At 34.2% G+C, this 17319-nt stretch overlaps 2 protein-coding genes and 1 long non-coding RNA gene across 3 annotated transcripts; 2 read left to right on the top strand and 1 right to left on the bottom strand.

Annotated features, from left to right (window-relative positions):
• Positions 1-2005: 2005 nt before the first annotated feature.
• On the top strand, positions 2006-2986 carry LOC109620001 (uncharacterized). The gene is made up of 3 exons (XM_034457803.2): positions 2006-2158; positions 2484-2601; positions 2729-2986. The coding sequence occupies exons 1-3, from the start codon at positions 2108-2110 to the stop codon at positions 2908-2910; spliced, it is 351 nt and encodes a 116-aa protein (XP_034313694.2). The 5' UTR covers positions 2006-2107; the 3' UTR covers positions 2911-2986.
• A 4989-nt stretch (positions 2987-7975) lies between these two features.
• LOC105338284 (uncharacterized) lies at positions 7976-9644 on the top strand. Its single transcript, XR_010707793.1, has 3 exons — positions 7976-8113; positions 9143-9275; positions 9412-9644. It is a non-coding gene; the product is annotated as an uncharacterized lncRNA (long non-coding RNA).
• A 5142-nt stretch (positions 9645-14786) lies between these two features.
• On the bottom strand, positions 14787-15596 carry LOC117684222 (golgin subfamily A member 6-like protein 22). Its single transcript, XM_034455472.2, has one exon. It carries the CDS (start codon positions 15594-15596, stop codon positions 14787-14789), a length of 810 nt encoding a protein of 269 aa, XP_034311363.2.
• Between the last annotated feature and the right edge of the window lie 1723 nt (positions 15597-17319).

Raw genomic sequence — 17319 nt, 5'->3', positions numbered from 1 at the left:
CTCTGTTGAGTGTTGAACATCATGTCTCTTCTTGAAACACTAGTTATCCCACCCGGCCACGGCTCACCCGACTGTGTTTATCGATAAGTAATATTTAAACTTATGGACCATTGAGTTGTGCAATTTCCGGTTGGTTTTACAATGAACGACAACCCTGGTTGCCGCAACTTCTTACAAGTCTGATTTTTTTTTAATTTAATAAATATCAATTTGGTGTTTAAGATATCCAATCCATATTAGAACCAAATTTTCTGAATTTAAATATCCGTCATGTATTTAATACTTTATTGATATATGAAGCATGTTAACAAGAAAAAGATTCCCAACGTGAACTTTTAGAAAAATGTTATTATCTAAGCAGTAATTAATTAATGATGATTGCATTAAGCGCATTCATTCATTCAATCTTTATTCCCCCCTTGCGGAGATTTCATGTTGTAAATTACAATATATAAAGAAAATCAGCCAATCGTACAAAAATAGGGAATAATTGTGAAGACAACGTATATACATATATAGTAAGGGAAATATTTATAAATTGTTACATTTGCTTTAAGAATAATAGAGCTCTATTGTAGCATGCTGCTGCACTACCTACAAATTTTGCGCAACTGCAGATAAATTTTTTCTTGTTTTCTTTATCTAATAATGTTGTATAAAACTTCATCTCTTAGCTGTGAAAGCTCTACATATAACTGGACATCAAAATTATTGATTAAACTGTTGTAAAACGAATCCCTAACAAAAGCTGTGGATGGACACCCCAATACAGCATGCTGAAATTGGTTGATGTAAGTGCATTGACATATTCTGCAGTTTTGGTCTATATACACGGGTGGAATGGTCCAGAGTTTCGCTAGTAATCTAATAAATGGAACTTCATCAAATGAAAATTCAATTTTCCGTGCGACTTCTCCATTCCTCAGTATGGTGATTATGAATCGACTTTTTAACTATAATTTTCCAATCCTTTTTTTCAGGGAATTTACCAGCTTGAAGAAATAAATGTAAATATTGAAGTAAATTATATTTACATTTTATTTACATTGACTGTATAAAAAACTGAATTAACATGGAGCCCCCCCCCCCCACTTTATTGTGAACATGTAAACAATTGAAGTGAAAGGAAGAAAATTAATAATAAAAACTAGAAATTGAAGTTATATGTACATAAACTGTACGTCCCCCATCAGGATTTTCACGATTTTTGAGAAGTTGTAAATTCACCTCCTCCCTTTTTTTATAAAGATTTTTTGGATGATTCTGCTGCCCCCCCCCCCCCCCTGCCCCCCTCTTCATTCAAAAACGATGCTACGTGCCTGTCATACCGGACAGATATTTTTTTCGAATTGATCTTAAGTTTACAGATTAAAAACAAAAAGGGAGTGGCAACGCTTCAAGAACAGGAAAAGGCATTTATTAGGACACAATCTGCTCTTACATATATAAACTTGTACTGAAACATAAAAATTGTGTCTCAGTGTTCTGAGTATTAAGCCATAATTATACACATCTGTTATGCATAAAGATTCATTGAATCTGGGGCTATTATGGATTGGATACCCTCAGATTGTTATTGTAAAAGACTCAGTTGTTCACGGGGAGGAATGTTCATCTTTGAAATTAATTTTTGGACATATGAGATATCAAATCAATATGAAATGGCAAATCATATTTTATTTAACTAAAGTCAAGAGATAAATTTAGTATTAACTAAGCAGTTTTCCCTTGAGAAATAGGTGAAAGAGTTGTCAAGTAGGAGTATTGGCATTAGGAAAAAATAATTAAAAAACACAACTTTGTTTGGGCGAATTCAAGACGGGACTAAACCGTTTGCAAGTGTAGAAGGGCGAAAATAAAGCGGGCAAAAATAACCGTGTATCAATATTTTCTTTTTATTTGTTTGATTCGGAATTGGTTTTTGGCCAGAAGTAAAGACTTGGAATATTACTGCCGTATATATGATACTGCCTGTTGCATATATACGGTCGTAATAATTATCACCACGAAATACCAAGATAATGGTCCAAATGTTTGCAAGAAGATTGTCATATTATACAAGAACATTAATACAAAGTCTTATCAGTTTGGTTTTATCTGAATAGTCATGTCGAAGACATTGGTGATTTTTCTGTGTTCCATTTTTATCGCTTCAGCGGTAAGTTTCAATAATTGTTTTGGGTTTTTTTTTTGGTCGTCTAATTATAGCTTTTCGTCTCTTTTATTGAAATGAGTTGGCGAAATATAGAAAATGATGATAAGTAGAGTCAAGTACTTCTTGGTGAAGGCTATTTTTTGCCACGTTGATGGCCTGTGCATACCATGAAGAAGAATTATAGCTGCTCAATTGTTACTAAGAAATGATACATGTATACTAACATAGAGTACGTAAGTTAATGAATCAATTCTAGAATAAAAGAATTATAAAGTCCGGATTTCACACTGTAATTATCATTAATACTAACAACATTTGTACACTTCAGATCGCCACCCAGTGTTTCACAGACGCCGAATGTGGACAGGATGAATGCTGTTTCCGCCACGAGGGACCGATGATAGTCAGCAAGCGCCAGGATCTTCTGCTCACAGCAACTCACCATGGTAAAACGACGCAGATAGGGGACGGACGGACAAACATACAGACAGACGGACAGACAGACGGAAAGATAGTTAGTGAATCGATAATAAGTACTTCGTCACCAGTTAAGATACCGATGATACCTTACAGGTGTGTGTGAGAGGTACCAGGTGCTTGGGGACCACTGCAGTCCCTTTGACAAGCTGAACGGTCACTGTAGCTGTGGGCCGGCACTCACCTGTCAGTTTGTCCCCGCCTCTACCACTATGTCCCCCAAACGGAAGCTTTACATGCCAGGTCCCGGGGCTTATCAATGTGCACCCACGTCATAACTGTGTAGAAAGACAAGAGACTCAGATGTATATGCATTGTGTAAAAATACATTTAAAATAAAATATATACATTAAACTTAGTTCATTCATCTACAAATTGCAATTTTGTATGCTTGGGTCCCCAATATATATTTATACATATATTATGTTGAATAGCAATGAAGAGACTATCAAAATAGTGTATATATATATATATATATATATAGAGAGAGAGAGAGAGAGAGAGAGAGAGAGAGAGAATTCGAAACAGAGACACATTGATCTACAATTGGGCTATGTCAACACTCCCCTACCACTCCTCATCATGTATTAGCAGACAAAGTCGGATGGAGTGGTTGCGAGAAAGCTGAAAAAAATTACGGAATGTCGAAAGTAGGCAAAAGGAAAACATTTACCACAAACAAATAATTATGAAGACTTGGGCAAGAAAACCCTTTATCTAGCTTTCTTGACCATACAGACACCTGCACATTTACCAAAATAGCAATGCGCAGTTTATAAGTAACAGCTGTCTTTTACGCCCTTTCCTTTACTTAAAATCCTTAAAGGAATTCACTTTCTTTGAGGAAATATAAGTAAGCTGGCGAGTTCCTTGTAAAATTTACCAAATGTTACCAATATGTAAAGTATATTGCCATAACAAAAACGAAAATATTTAGGAACCCAACATTTCCACTTTAATGTCTATAACACTGTACTCCATGGGGCTTTTTTGATAAATAATGTTCCTATGTTATCCAGTAACATAACAGTTTCATTTTATTCAATAAGAATTTTTTTTTAGATGACGTTCTGTTATAATAGGATACTTAATGGTAGTATACTTCCCCGTTTTGATTTTTTGTGTGTGTGCATTTTTGAGTTATTCAAAACAACCGCCAATTAATAAATTTTAGAGTGTAATACATTTTAAAACATGTAAATTCAGACTGCACATGGTCTATATTAAGAATGTTATCTTATATTGTCAAAGTAGTAAAGTATAAACCAAATGTCAAATATGCTTAAATATCTAGACAGTTCAGTGTTTCACATTTGTATAAAGAGTAAAAACCGTCCGAGTCTCCCGCAGACTTTGAAAACCAGTAACGAGAACAATGATAAAACAACCATAACTGTAACGTCTTATCTGTATTTACTTCTTAAGACCGCCTCTCTATCCCGGTACAGATTTGGGTTCATTAAGTTTAAGGCGTAAATTAGGTAGACTCAAAACCTTTAAAGTATAAGATTGACAGAAATAATTTTTTGCACGAAAAAATATTGAGAAATATTATATGCATGGAAACAATTGTTTGCGAAGTTAATAAGCAATGAAACTTGTATAAAAACGTGTAGTTTATCTTAACCTGGAAACCGATATGGATAAAAGAGTGGGCAAGTGAGGAAGCGATATGTAAATACATACATGAATATATTAAGCTTGGTGAATCAATTTTAGAATTTGTACAATCTTATATTAGATTAATCAACGTTTTTCATACTAATTGTTAGACCATAATTAATCATATGATTGTCTACGGACGTTTCCGGTTTTTTTCCCGATTACGACAAAGAGCACACGGCGGGTTTGACCCCGGTCAGCAGAGGATGCTCACTCCTCCTAGGCACCTGATCCTACTTCTATCTTTTTGGAGGTCCGTGTTGCTCTGCTTTGAATTTGTATTATTAAGAATTTTCTAACTTGTCGATACTTAACATCTCAATAAAAGGTGAAAAATACTAGAAAAGTCGAAGTTCATGTTAGAAATACATATAAACGTACATCGACCAGAAATATTGCTCAATGTAAAAGTCATTTCGTTGATAGTAGTTGATAGTAGTTTGGTATAATGCGGATGTATTGTCAATTTCTTTTTATTATTAAAAGAGCCATGTCGAAGACGTTACAAGCTCTGATTTTAGTCTGTTCTATAGTTTTGTTAAAACGGTACGTTTCCACGGTTGTAATTTTTGTCTTAATTTAGAGATTTCTGTCAGTTAAGCATGTTTAACAAGGCCAAGGGAATAACAATAAAAAGTAAAAAATTACGTTCTCAAATGTCTCGCAAAAATTGTATTGTATGCTAAAATGTTTCTAAAATTTTAGAGGTTAACTAACTTGTCGTCGAATAACGCCAGACTCCCTGGCCTTTTGGATAGGTAGTGTGGGCAAGAGGGTGCTGTTTCCGTCTTGAAGAAGACTGGGGTTCGGATAGGTAAAAACGAAAACGTCATCTATACTAAATACACTTTGACTCTTAAGGTATCACACCGGTAATCGGCCAATCAAAATGAACTTAGTCAATTGTAGTTCCATATATTCTTCAGAATTATTTTTTTCCTTGACTGCATTTTTACATTTTCCTTTACTATGTTTTAAAAATTTTTGTACCACTGAGTAGGATATTTCATGTATTTTGTTAGGTGATGATCTTTTTTCACAGGGACTACTTCTTTCAGGGCACATGCAGCAGCTTCCTGGGGAGTGTGCAGTCTGTTTACATACAAATGGAAAACACGTGGTTTTGAGGGTAGACCTGTTTGGAGCTAGATATTTTGAGAAAATGCAGTATCGCTTGCCCTTTTTATGGTGTTAGCTGATGAGATAGGTAACAAACAACATTTCCTCCGAATATTTTGTCATGAGGAATACAAACTGTTTTTTAAGAATTTTTTCCCCTCTATAGTGTTATATAGTGAAAACAATTACCGGTGTGATACCTTTAAATAGCCACCAAGTGCTTGACAGACGCCGAGTGTGGGCAAGGGGAGTGCTGTTTCCTCCATGAGGGACCATGGATATTCAGCAAACGACAGACTCTACCACAAACAGTAACTCCTCTCGATAAAGACATGCGCCATACTGATACCCCTAAAATAATGATAACCCCTAAAATAATAATGAAAACAAAACAAAATAAAATCATAAAACAACAATTTTAAAATCAAACAGAAATAATGAAAATTAATAAATGAAAAGGGAACACTAAATTACATGGTATTTTTTCTATATTCAATTATAACTTTTGATTTGCAAATATGTGCGAAAAGTACCAGGTGCGTGGAGAATACTGCAGTCCCTTCGATGAAATGAATGGTCACTGTAGCTGTGGACCGGGACTTTCCTGAATCTACTACAGTGCCCCCCCCCCCCAGACGTATAATACCCATGCCCGAAACAAGGACTCTGACCGTGCCTTGGACTTTTCAATGTGTGCCCATTACGCCACCTCGTAAAGAGGCGCTATTTAAAGTGATTTGTATGTGCGAAAATGTATATGAAAACTTTTGGCATCTTACATGTCACATTATATTTGTGAAATCAAAATTACTAGTAAATTTATTTAGCAGATATTGTTAAAGGTGTGCATTTTTACATTTTAAATGCATTTTAGTTTACTAGTATATTTATGTAGCCTATATTTATAATACAAGTCACATGTATATTTCTATACTTTCGTTAAAGTTGCTAATCTTTTTTAATTTCAGGCGAAACATGAGTCACTTGGGTTTTGAACATGATAAATTGTTTTTTAAAGATGCAAACGTTACCTCATTAGTCTCATAGTTTAGTTGAAGTATGAAAACTTAAGCGGATATACTAAAAAAAACATGGCGACGGTGTACACTGTATTCTACCATTTTGCTTCAGAGTAATTAATGATGATAAACTGATAAACGAGAAGAAACCGAATCTATCAACTCATTCAGATTTTTTTTTTAAATGAATGAACTACAGTCATGTAAAAGTAATTATTACTCATGATGTATTTTATGTAATACATTTTGACGTGAAATTAAGTTTCCCCAAAGCTCAAAAGAGATTGCTTAACCATTCCACTGCCTAACGTTTTTGACAGAGACAGAGAATTTATTAGGTCGTTTTTACAATTCATAGAATTTGCAGGACCAATAAAAAGAAGTAATCAGTTGTATGTGACAAACCCCAGCCCCGTATTTTGATTGCATAATAAATTGTAATGCCACGCAAAATTTTTCAAAAATCTGACAAGAACTACTTGCACCCATTGGTAAACATTTGTCAAAGCAAAACTGTCTTTGCTAAGAAAATCCTAATAAATGATAATCAGAAGGACAGATTGGAATGATTCGATAGGTATCTCTACATCAAACAGTCGGTTCTATGATTTTGAACCAAATTTATTATACAATCAATAAGGTCATACTGAACTACTTAGTTTTCTTTTAGAATATGTGTGTTGACAAAACAAACAGACGAGATCTAGATATATTTATAAACAATTGCATCAGTAAACACATAATGTTTACGTAAATGATATTATCTATCAATAAAGCTGTATGATTAAGATGTACAAGTAAATAATTGTCAAATGTCCGACAATTATCAATCTGATCAATATGCGATCAAATTAGACCAAAAAGTATAAAAATAAATAAAAACAAAATGGAATTTTTCGGAATTTTTAAAAATTGCTTCTATGATTATTGTTTAAACTTTTATGTCATCATAATTATATGTTAACGTTGTTTTTTTTTTTTATCTAAAGCTGAAATATAACGTAATAACTATAATTGTATACTTAGCATAGATGAGACTAACGTATTGAGCAAGGGGGATGAACCGGAAATCCAAAGATATAGTTTTGATCGATTCTGCTGTCAGTTGGAAACATCTTTATAACATTGTAAACTTTATGAAATAGGCTCTTTTGAAATTACTCAATATGCACAAAACATCGTCTGCCTTAATCTATCACCAGACATCCTGAAACTCATATTTAGAACAAGTTGCTTTTTCATTTTGTGCACACCTCTCTTGTGGAGCATTAATTGTAGCAAACATAAATGACTAGAATATCTTATAAATGAATATTTTTTTTATATATTTAGAAATGTTATGATTAAAGCATTTGACTTATAAGTCAAAGAAAATAACGTCTCCCTTTCAAGTCAAAGAAAATAACGTCTCCCTTTTGTAACACAATCACAAATAGATCGGCCGCCCCTGCGGCTGATAACAGTTTGAAATACAATCCTAAAAATAATATAGTCACACATTTCCTCTTTATTATCACCAGAACGTATGGAACAACAAAAAAAGGTCATTACGTTTGCAAGTGAATATATATAAAGCGCAAATATTCATCCACTGTCATAACATTTCCCAATTATCAGAGGAATAATGTTGAAGTCCTTACGTGTACTGATTTTTGTGTGTTCCACGTTTATCGTTTCAGCGGTAAGTTTTCACGGTGATAATGTTTCAGATTTTATTTAGATTGTTAATTCTTTACATGTTAAAGAAAAGGAAATGACGAATGTCTCAGCTAGAGGACGTTACATCTTGTTCAAATGAATTCATTACTCCAAAATGGTTGAAATGTTAACACATCATAACTTAATAAATAACGTAAATCTGCTGGCTGTTTCATTGACAACCCATATGATATTTGTTACATAATTTATAAATTATATACTGTGTTTAAAGAAATTATTGTGTGTGCTCTATTAATGTCTCAAAATTTGCAACTGTGCATTTCAACGATAAAACCTGAATAACAAATTAAGTTTGTACGGAGAGGGGAGAAAATATTACACAAATGATATATCATAATTTGTCAAATGATATAATAATAATTATACTAAACGTTTCTTTTAGATCAAACAATTTCTTTCAGTTTAAAGATGGACCGTTATTGCTTCTTTAAACTAAACGAGACCCGTCAACCATTTTAATTTAACAAAAACAAAAATCGCTAAGCTTGGGAGGGGTGTTATGTAAACTCTTGAAACAAAAAACTAATCAGCCAATCTTTTTTTTTTGGGGGGGGGGGGTGCCAGGAGGGGGTAAGCGGGTTATGCTAATTTTTTTCTTCAATGATCGCTACCATCATAACCCGCATGCATCATCTAAGAAAGCATTGCATTGTTTTTATTTACGTCTTTCTTTTAGTAAATAAATAAATTGATTGCAAAAAGTATGAAAAATTAACTAATACGTTCTAAATTTACATCAGTATGTTAGATAAAAGAAACATACAAATCGTTCTCTATGGGAATTTGAGTCTGATATCATCATGATAACTGTGCAGTGCGGATTTTTCTAAGGTTGATGAAGGTTTCGACCAATCGATACATGGTTATACATGTAGATTTCAATATTGTTATTTTCTACAGAGATATGAATTATCAAATTCCGTAAGAAATAAAGGGAATCATACTCGGTGGATGTAAATATTCTTCAATAAAGCGCTTTTATTATTGATAGACTTTAATACCTCGGACAGCCACTAAGTGCTTTACAGACGCCGAATGTGGACAAGATGAATGCTGTTTCCGCCATGAGGGACCGTGGATAGTCAGCAAACGCCAAGACGGGTCACTCACGGGAATTCATTTCGGTACAGACTGACAGACACAGACGGACAGACACAGCTAGACAGGCAGACAGACAATCATCGAAAAAAAAGACAGATGCGAGAAAATATCAAAACCACAAAGTTGTTTTTCATAATATTAAGATTCTATGATTTGCAGGTGTGTGCGAGAAGTACCAGGGGCTTGGAGATTTATGCTATTCCATCAGTAAAATGAATGGTCACTGTGGCTGCGGGCCAGGACTCACCTGTTCAGCGATCATCCACCACACCACAGACACTCCAACATTCCAGAAACGTTTCTACGTACCGGGTCAATGTCAACCCAACGTATAAACATCTAAAGTATTCATTATGTGTTCATGAACAAATGAATAAAAAACGTCGCCTTAATTTTCATTACATTACATTTCTCTGACTCGCATTCCTTCCTGCTTTATTAAGAAAAAAAACCCCAGCAATTTAAAAAGTTCACTGGGATATGAACTTGGTTAGTCACGTGATCAAATCCTGTAAAGCCTGAAGGACTTCTCAGAAGATTTGATCGTACAAAATTATGTTTGCAAAATTTATGTAAATATTGGGCAATGCTACGAAAGCCGAGAAGGATCATTCGAGATTCGAGATTCAAAATACGAGATTCGAAATACGAGATTCGAGATTCGAAATTCGAGATTCAATATCTAAATTAACCAATCAAATCATGGATCTGAAACCTGTATCCTAGCAACATCAAACTGTTCTAAATAAAGATCATTCGTACATGCTCTTTCCTACAAATAAATGTCTTAATAGCTCTTATACTCTTATATTGTGGTTATAAAATGGTTAAATTAACATTGATAAATTGACCCCACACAGGATAAACAATTAAATTAGTGATAACACTGTGGGCTTTGCAAATCTATGTGATTTTGTTTGTCCTGTATGTATTTTCCCCCCGAACCAATTTAACCCGTTGTGTATTCGCCCCAACTGTGTAAAAATCGGCTCGCGAAGAAAGATCTGTTTAATCTAAATAATAAAAACTGAGTGTGGTTTTAGCTATGAAACGAAATTCAATGAAATAATCGACATGTCAAAATAAAGGTTATCATAAAGTTTTAAACCATAGAAGATATAATGATTTACAACCTCAACGACAACAATCCAGATAGGAATAGGAATATTTCATCTCTCTCTCTCTCTCTCTCTCTCTCTCTCTCTCTCTCTCTCTCTCTCTCTCTCTCTCTCTCTCTCTCTCTCTCTCTCTCTCTCTCTCTCTCTCTCTCATCACCTAGCATTTCCTTTTCCGTGAGGGGGTTTGGGGTATTTGTGATGACTTACATTAGCTAGCGAAAATGATAAAAAAAAATGAAATGTTCTTTAAATTGTGTGCGGATGTTGTACTCCAATAATCTGTTTTCAGTATATACATTTCAAGAGGGGGGGGGGGGGGGGCTTTATAGTCCTAATTAGTTTGCTAGTTATTCTGTCCCCACTTTGTTTTCTCTTCGTTTTCCAGGTTTTTTTTTATTTGGCTCGGCAAATTAATATAAAACTTTCTGTGTAGCTCCATAACGATGCACTGTAGATAAATTATGAGTAGTTTTACTTTTGATAAACAGGTACATATCCGTACTTGATTTTTAATTTGACTCTTATAATCGGATTTAATATTCCAATAAATATAGGGTAGGAAGAGTAGACGGGACTTTTTTGCGCATATCCTACTGTACCATTCATTCAACACAGGTATTAGCACTCATCGAGTTCGACTTGCTTTCCTTTTTTTCATCCACTGGATTTAAAGCTATTAATTTTTGAAAATATTTTGAATTTATGGCCTGATTATATATAAATTAGAGCTGCGCTGGTGCATCTATTTACCCAAATGGACCAAAATATAACCAAATGAATCTAAAAATTTTGAAATAATTAGTTTTAAACGTACGACTCTTTTTCAATTCTAATCGGGTATGTCCTTTAGAAAAATCTTGAACCACACACATTTTAGCAAATAAAACGACAATTGTTTCATTTTTTTATGGGGAGGGAGGTGGTGCCGGTAAAGGACATGTATTGCTTGTGGCAGTTGTGCTATACTCTCATTTGTTATAATAGGTAATACTAGATATTGATATAAAATGAAAGTTTCCAATTACACTGTACATAGCTTATATCATGCATTTTGACCCGTGCGATAGTTTAAAACAATTTTCAAAGCATTTAATGTAATTCAACCGATCATTTTTGAAATTTAATTTTCTGGATCCCCGCCTGATACGTCCGCCTTCTTGTATATTAGAATTACATGTACGTTGACCATATGTACACATTAACTTAATCGGCTATGTTATGGGACGATAACATTTTTTATCAATGTTTTTGCAGGATAGGTAACAAATAACAGCCTATTTGTGGGTTTTTGCACTGATTATTTGAGATAATTTGCCGCCATCTTTTATGCATTCCACACACCACTCACAGTTTCTTTATTTGGTGTTCTGTGTGTATGGCGACAAATTGGTAAATTTGCACCACTCACCCTTTGTAGCTTCATCCTGATTACATTTTATCTGGCTAAGTGTAATGTAGTAGTATATTAAATACACATAACTTTGTTTGCAGTGCTTATTTACATCTTTAGAGATTTACTTACAAAAAAAAGTAAACATTTGTATGACTTATATGCAATTATTGTCAATTTTGGTGCGGGGGGGGGGGGGGGGGGGGTAGGAAACTATAGAGAAACTTAACTTGGCTGTGAAACATATGCTTTTATTCTTTCTTGTTGATATATCAATAAATGAATTATAACAAAATACATGTACAACAATTAATTTTGAAATATTCATGCACAATCAAATTTTTAAAAAGTTTTACTCTTTTCTGCACAAGAAATCGGCAATGTGAACAAATTGGCACCCTATCATCCCTACCTTTAATTGTAGAGAGTAGGTATCCTTCTATATTGAAAACAATTCCAAAAGTAAGACTCATAATAAGTTGTTTACTGAGGAAAAGGAAAAAAATTGTATTTATTAATAATTCCGTATGATGTGATAATATCTCAATGATTTGTTTATAATCAAAGTACTAGTGTATCACTGTATGCATACATAAAAACGATAAGTAATGCTTATATTTAATAGTGAAACAGGACAGATTATTTATATTTAGATTATTTAGATACATGTACTAATCTTCATGCGGGGATCTAGAACGGAGGGGGTCAGGGGATCTGGACCCCCTCCTCGGGAAAATTGGAGCTTATTAAATTAACATAGTAAATTTTTTAAAAATTGGCCTAGGACCCCCTACAGAAAAAATTAGCTACGCTTATGAAGTTCTCTACCATAACCGCATTTTTACACAAAAGGGGTGAATAAATCCGGGTTTTAAACTATTACTGGTGGTGAAATACCCCAGGGTTCAAACGCATCAGATGGAAATGCACCAGGTCAAACAAAATCACTTAGATCCGCGAAGCACACTGCATTATTACTAGTCTACTTAGATATTCTGTGTAAAAGTAAATACAAATAATTATTTAGTTAGGTAGGGAGAAGTGAACATAGCATTTATTTGTAGGAAAGAGCATGTACGAATGATCTTTATTTAGAACAGTTTGATGTTGCTAGGATACAGGTTTCAGATCCATGATTTGATTGGTTAATTTAGATATTGAATCTCGAATTTCGAATCTCGAATCTCGTATTTCGAATCTCGTATTTTGAATCTCGAATCTCGAATGATCTTTCTCGGCTTTCGTACAATGCACTTCTAATACGTAAACAATTAAATGCTTTTTTCGTGATTCATACAGGATAAGAAGATGGCAATATTGCAGGAAAAATACATAACCCGCGATGTAATTTTTTTCCTGCCATAATCACTACGTTCCTATAAACCGCATTTTATTGTTTATATTTACAGCTTTCTTTTAACAAATTGATAAAATGATTGTAAAAAGTAAGTAAAATCCACTAAATTACTGTTAATGTTCATTAGTACGTAGCTAAAAGAAACAGCCAAATCGTCTTCTATAAGAATTTGAGTCTGACGTCATTGTGATATATTCGTGCAGTCCGTAATTTTTCTTAAGTCGCTGTAGATTTCGACCAATCGATAAACGGGGCTGTAGATTTCAGTCTTGCCGTTTCTTTTAAAGCATTGAATGCTTATTTTTGGATGTCGGTCCTATGACACACCAAGCAGTGCAGACGAGCGGTATGACTATGATAATTTGTCTGCACCGCTTGGTGTGTCATAGGACCGACGACATCCAAAAATAAGCATTCAATGCTTATATTTATATTTTCATATTGATATCTATTTGTAAGAAAATATTGTGTATCGCCGCTATAAGCCATTACTTGCGTTTTTAGTCAGGGGTATGAAACATACATGGAACAGCCATATTAATATGTTATTTAGTTAGCTTCCGGGACAAAAAATATAGTGCCAGAAACTTTGTGGGGGGAAATCTTTTTTATGAAGGAGTAGATATATACTAATGATTGTTTTTTAAAAGTACATATCAAATTGAATAAGTAAGATTGAAAGTTTCATTTAATCTTAGAAAAATAGATATACTCAAAACACGTGAAGTGTTTGTATCTGTGCTCGTGGCGCATGAATAAGCAAAGTGTATTCATATTCATAGAAAATTGAACGCTGTAGATTTTTTATGCAAACATAGGGGGAAATATACACCGAATGTAAATATAGAGCTATGAATATTAACTGTAGGTTCCCGTAAGAAACAGTGGGAATCATACTCGGCAGATGTAGAACCATTTTAACAAGAGCTTGGACTTTCGGTAGTTGAGTCAAACGGCAATGTGACGTTGGCTTGTCTAGTTCATTGCTGGCCGCTCAGCCATTGCTCTTTGAAATCAACAGGATTTGTCTGCCAGTGGCTTTTGAGCGATGACTTCGCAATCGGTGTACATTTCGCTTGAAACCAGCGTCATTTTAACTTGTTTTGACGCAAGAAATAGATCGTTACATCCTACTGAAAGTCCAAGGTCTTGTTAAAATGGGGCTAAGTTTTCATTTATAAACGATTTATACGTTAGTGGATATTTGCACAGATATCCGCGGGAAAAGTAATAGAGAGAAACAACACGGAGGGAGAGACAATTCGTTTTATACTTATTTAAAAAAATGCTCTTAAGGCATTGACAAAAAATATTTCTTCTTGCGAATAGATATATGTAAACAATACAAATAAGTGTATTGACCATCATATTCCACCTGGTTAGGAAGCAATTATTATCCCCTTCATGAACTTCTCGACTAAAAAAATCTTTAATCTGTCTTATTTTATCTTTTGTCTCCGAATGTGTTATCCCTACACCAACACACATATCAACAAAGCTTCTGCGTCAACATCTTGACGTTTACATACGAAAAAGCTTGGTTTTTTCAATTATAACTTATGTTGCTTGATACCCCCCCCCCCAAACTTATTTTCTTTACATATACATGTATTCATCAAATACTGCATATTGATATATTAAAGCATAAAAGCAAAATTCAGTTTTGATATCACTTTTTCTGTTGAAGAGTTCTTTTCTTCTTCATGATGTCCATGTAGTAACCAAGATACGGCGCAGGCTCCGTAGCGTTGGATTTCTCGCTTCTCGTTGACTTTGTATCGTAATACTCCTCTAGTTTCCGCAGGTCTTCCAAACTTTTGCTTGGTCTCAACATATTTCTGTTCGCTAGTTGCATGCCTCTAGACTTGATCGTATCTCGAATGCAAACTACTTTTTTATTTGACGATCTTTTCTGTTCCCTATTATCTTGTCCTTGCATAGGCTTACCGGTTTTAGAATCAATACGATTAGCTGCCAGAAATCTCCGTAACCTCCGATTCTCCTCCCAAAGTCTTTCGGAGCGAGATTTTTCTTTGACTAGATCTTCAATCTCCTGCTTGGTTTCCGAGTTTGTTTTGGTGACTTCTAAAACCTTTTTGCTCATCCCTTCCACCTTCATTGTCATTTCAAATAACTGAGACTCCATCCGGGCTATCTGAGACTTCCGGTCCTCCACATCTCTCAGCAAGAACGCGTTGGTTGCCTTAGATCGATCTAAATCTCGCTTCATCTTATCTACGACATCTGCGGTCACGCCCATCTTCTCCTCTTGCTGCTTTCGGAGTCTCTCGTTCTCTTTCTGAAGACGTTCCAGCTCTTTGATTAAGTCCGCAATTTGCTCCAAAAATCCCTTTCTTTCTTTTTCCAGAAGATCGTCTGTTTTCTTCTTCATTTCCTCCGCTTCTTCTTCGTATGATTTCTTATTCTTGCTGACTTTCTTTTCTCCCGATTCTTTCTTCTCGTCTTTTTTAGGTTTCATTGTCCGTTTTGAACTTTGTTCACAATGTTTCCTTATTAATATAACTAACTTTTTTTTTAGTGATATTCAAATAATTATAATGATTTTACCGCTTCAATGTGTATTTCCTAATCACACCTAGTTAATCCAAATTAACGTGAGATAAAAATCCATCAACTTAACTAGATTCCAATATGTCTGTATCTCCAGCAAACCGTAATATGGTTGGCAACTAAAGTGTGCAATGCACACGTCAAACCTGTTTTGCTGGGTCCATTTTTTGATGGGGGTGAAAAAAAACGTTAAATGAACCTAAATATTTCCCTTGGACATTTTTCCTGTCATCAAGATTTAAAAAATGGATATGCTTTGAAATAAAATAACTTGTTTCAGGGATGCGTGAGGATTTTTACAAATCGGTGAAATTTTATTTTGGTGAATTTGGAATAAACGCCCCTTGAAGGTGCCTTATGGCTCATAAATAACAACAAAAAACTTTATGAAATCTGAGTGTATGGCACAAAGGACTGTGGCTCAAAATTCAAATCCAAACAAAAGACCTTTCAAGCTATTTCTTCAAATGACTGAAATCGAATGATCTATTACAAATTAAAAATCAAAACATACAACTTTGAAAAGGGGCTGTGCCTGCTCAATTCGATTACCGGGGCTTCTCTTTTCAGGTATATCAATAAAAAGTCTTTGTTTGAATGTCAAAGGCAATAAAGATGTTAAAAAGGACTACAAGGTTGAGTAAGAATGATTAAATTGAAGGTAATTAAAATCTTAATGTGCAAATGCTAGTACACTCAAAAAGTTAAGTAAAATTATTTCAGAGTCGATTTCACTTGTAATCGTGCAAAATCGGGCGTCTGGTAGATAAAAGTACTGTATAAATTTTCTTGATTTTTTTTCTATTAAAAACCCCAAAATATTTTAAACTGCTAGAAAGTGAACGTCATACACTTCAGAGCTTTAATAACTTTTAATTAACTTTATTTACTACATGTATAGAATAACTAAAAAAAAAATAATAAAAAAAATGATTTCCACATGCTTTTTACCGCCAGTTTTCGTCATCAGCTTACAATGTATACCCATTAACAGAAGCAGAGATGGGGATTTCATTATTTTTTTGGGTGGGAATTGGGGTTTCAGCGTAACCTGTTTAGAAGCAGTTTGTCTAAGGACTAATGAAATACCCCAAGACACATTGTTTATGTAGGGATTCATGAAAAAATATGACGTATATAATGAATTGTATAAAGAATAAAGAATTCAGATATTCATGAAAAATCAACGAAGACATTAGTTATTGATGATTTCAGTCCCTTATAAAGCCAATTTGCATGTTCCGTATTTCTCGGAGATTTTTTTGTTCATGCCTACCAATTAAAGGATGGCAAATCAATACAGTACATATATATGATTAATGAAACATCCAGAGACCCAACTCTCTTCTAAATGTTTTCTTTTTTTATAAATAATTATCTAAGGACGTATTGCTTTTCACGGATCCCACTTACATGTATACCACTGTGCCGAAAAAGTATGCTCGTGCCAATGTGGCATTTTTGTACCCGTCTAATGCTTCGTGCATGTTTAAATTTCGAAAAATCCAAATATGTCTTATAACAGATCATAGTGCAGCACACAAAGTTGGTAACCACTTTTGTAATTGTTTTTTTTTCACCCGTCAGGTGAGATAGTTTCCTTTAGAAATTAAAATTTCTAAAGGAAAATA

This window comes from Magallana gigas, chromosome 7, assembly GCF_963853765.1.
Source record: "Magallana gigas chromosome 7, xbMagGiga1.1, whole genome shotgun sequence".
In the NCBI taxonomy this organism is placed as follows: Eukaryota; Metazoa; Mollusca; class Bivalvia; order Ostreida; family Ostreidae; genus Magallana; species Magallana gigas.
The sequence above is the reverse complement of the archived record's forward strand: the minus strand, read 5'-3'. Positions and strand labels throughout refer to the sequence as shown.

What these genes read in the sequence shown, in the direction of transcription:
- LOC117684222 (XM_034455472.2), bottom strand. Translation starts at nt 15,596, where the DNA reads ATGAAACCTAAAAAAGACGAGAAGAAAGAATCGGGAGAAAAGAAAGTC.
- LOC109620001 (XM_034457803.2), top strand. Translation starts at nt 2,108, where the DNA reads ATGTCGAAGACATTGGTGATTTTTCTGTGTTCCATTTTTATCGCTTCA. An exon ending in CCATTTTTATCGCTTCAGCG is followed by an intron (nt 2,159 to 2,483) that starts GTAAGTTTCAAT and finishes TGTACACTTCAG; the next exon opens with ATCGCCACCCAGTGTTTCAC. An exon ending in GCTCACAGCAACTCACCATG is followed by an intron (nt 2,602 to 2,728) that starts GTAAAACGACGC and finishes GATACCTTACAG; the next exon opens with GTGTGTGTGAGAGGTACCAG.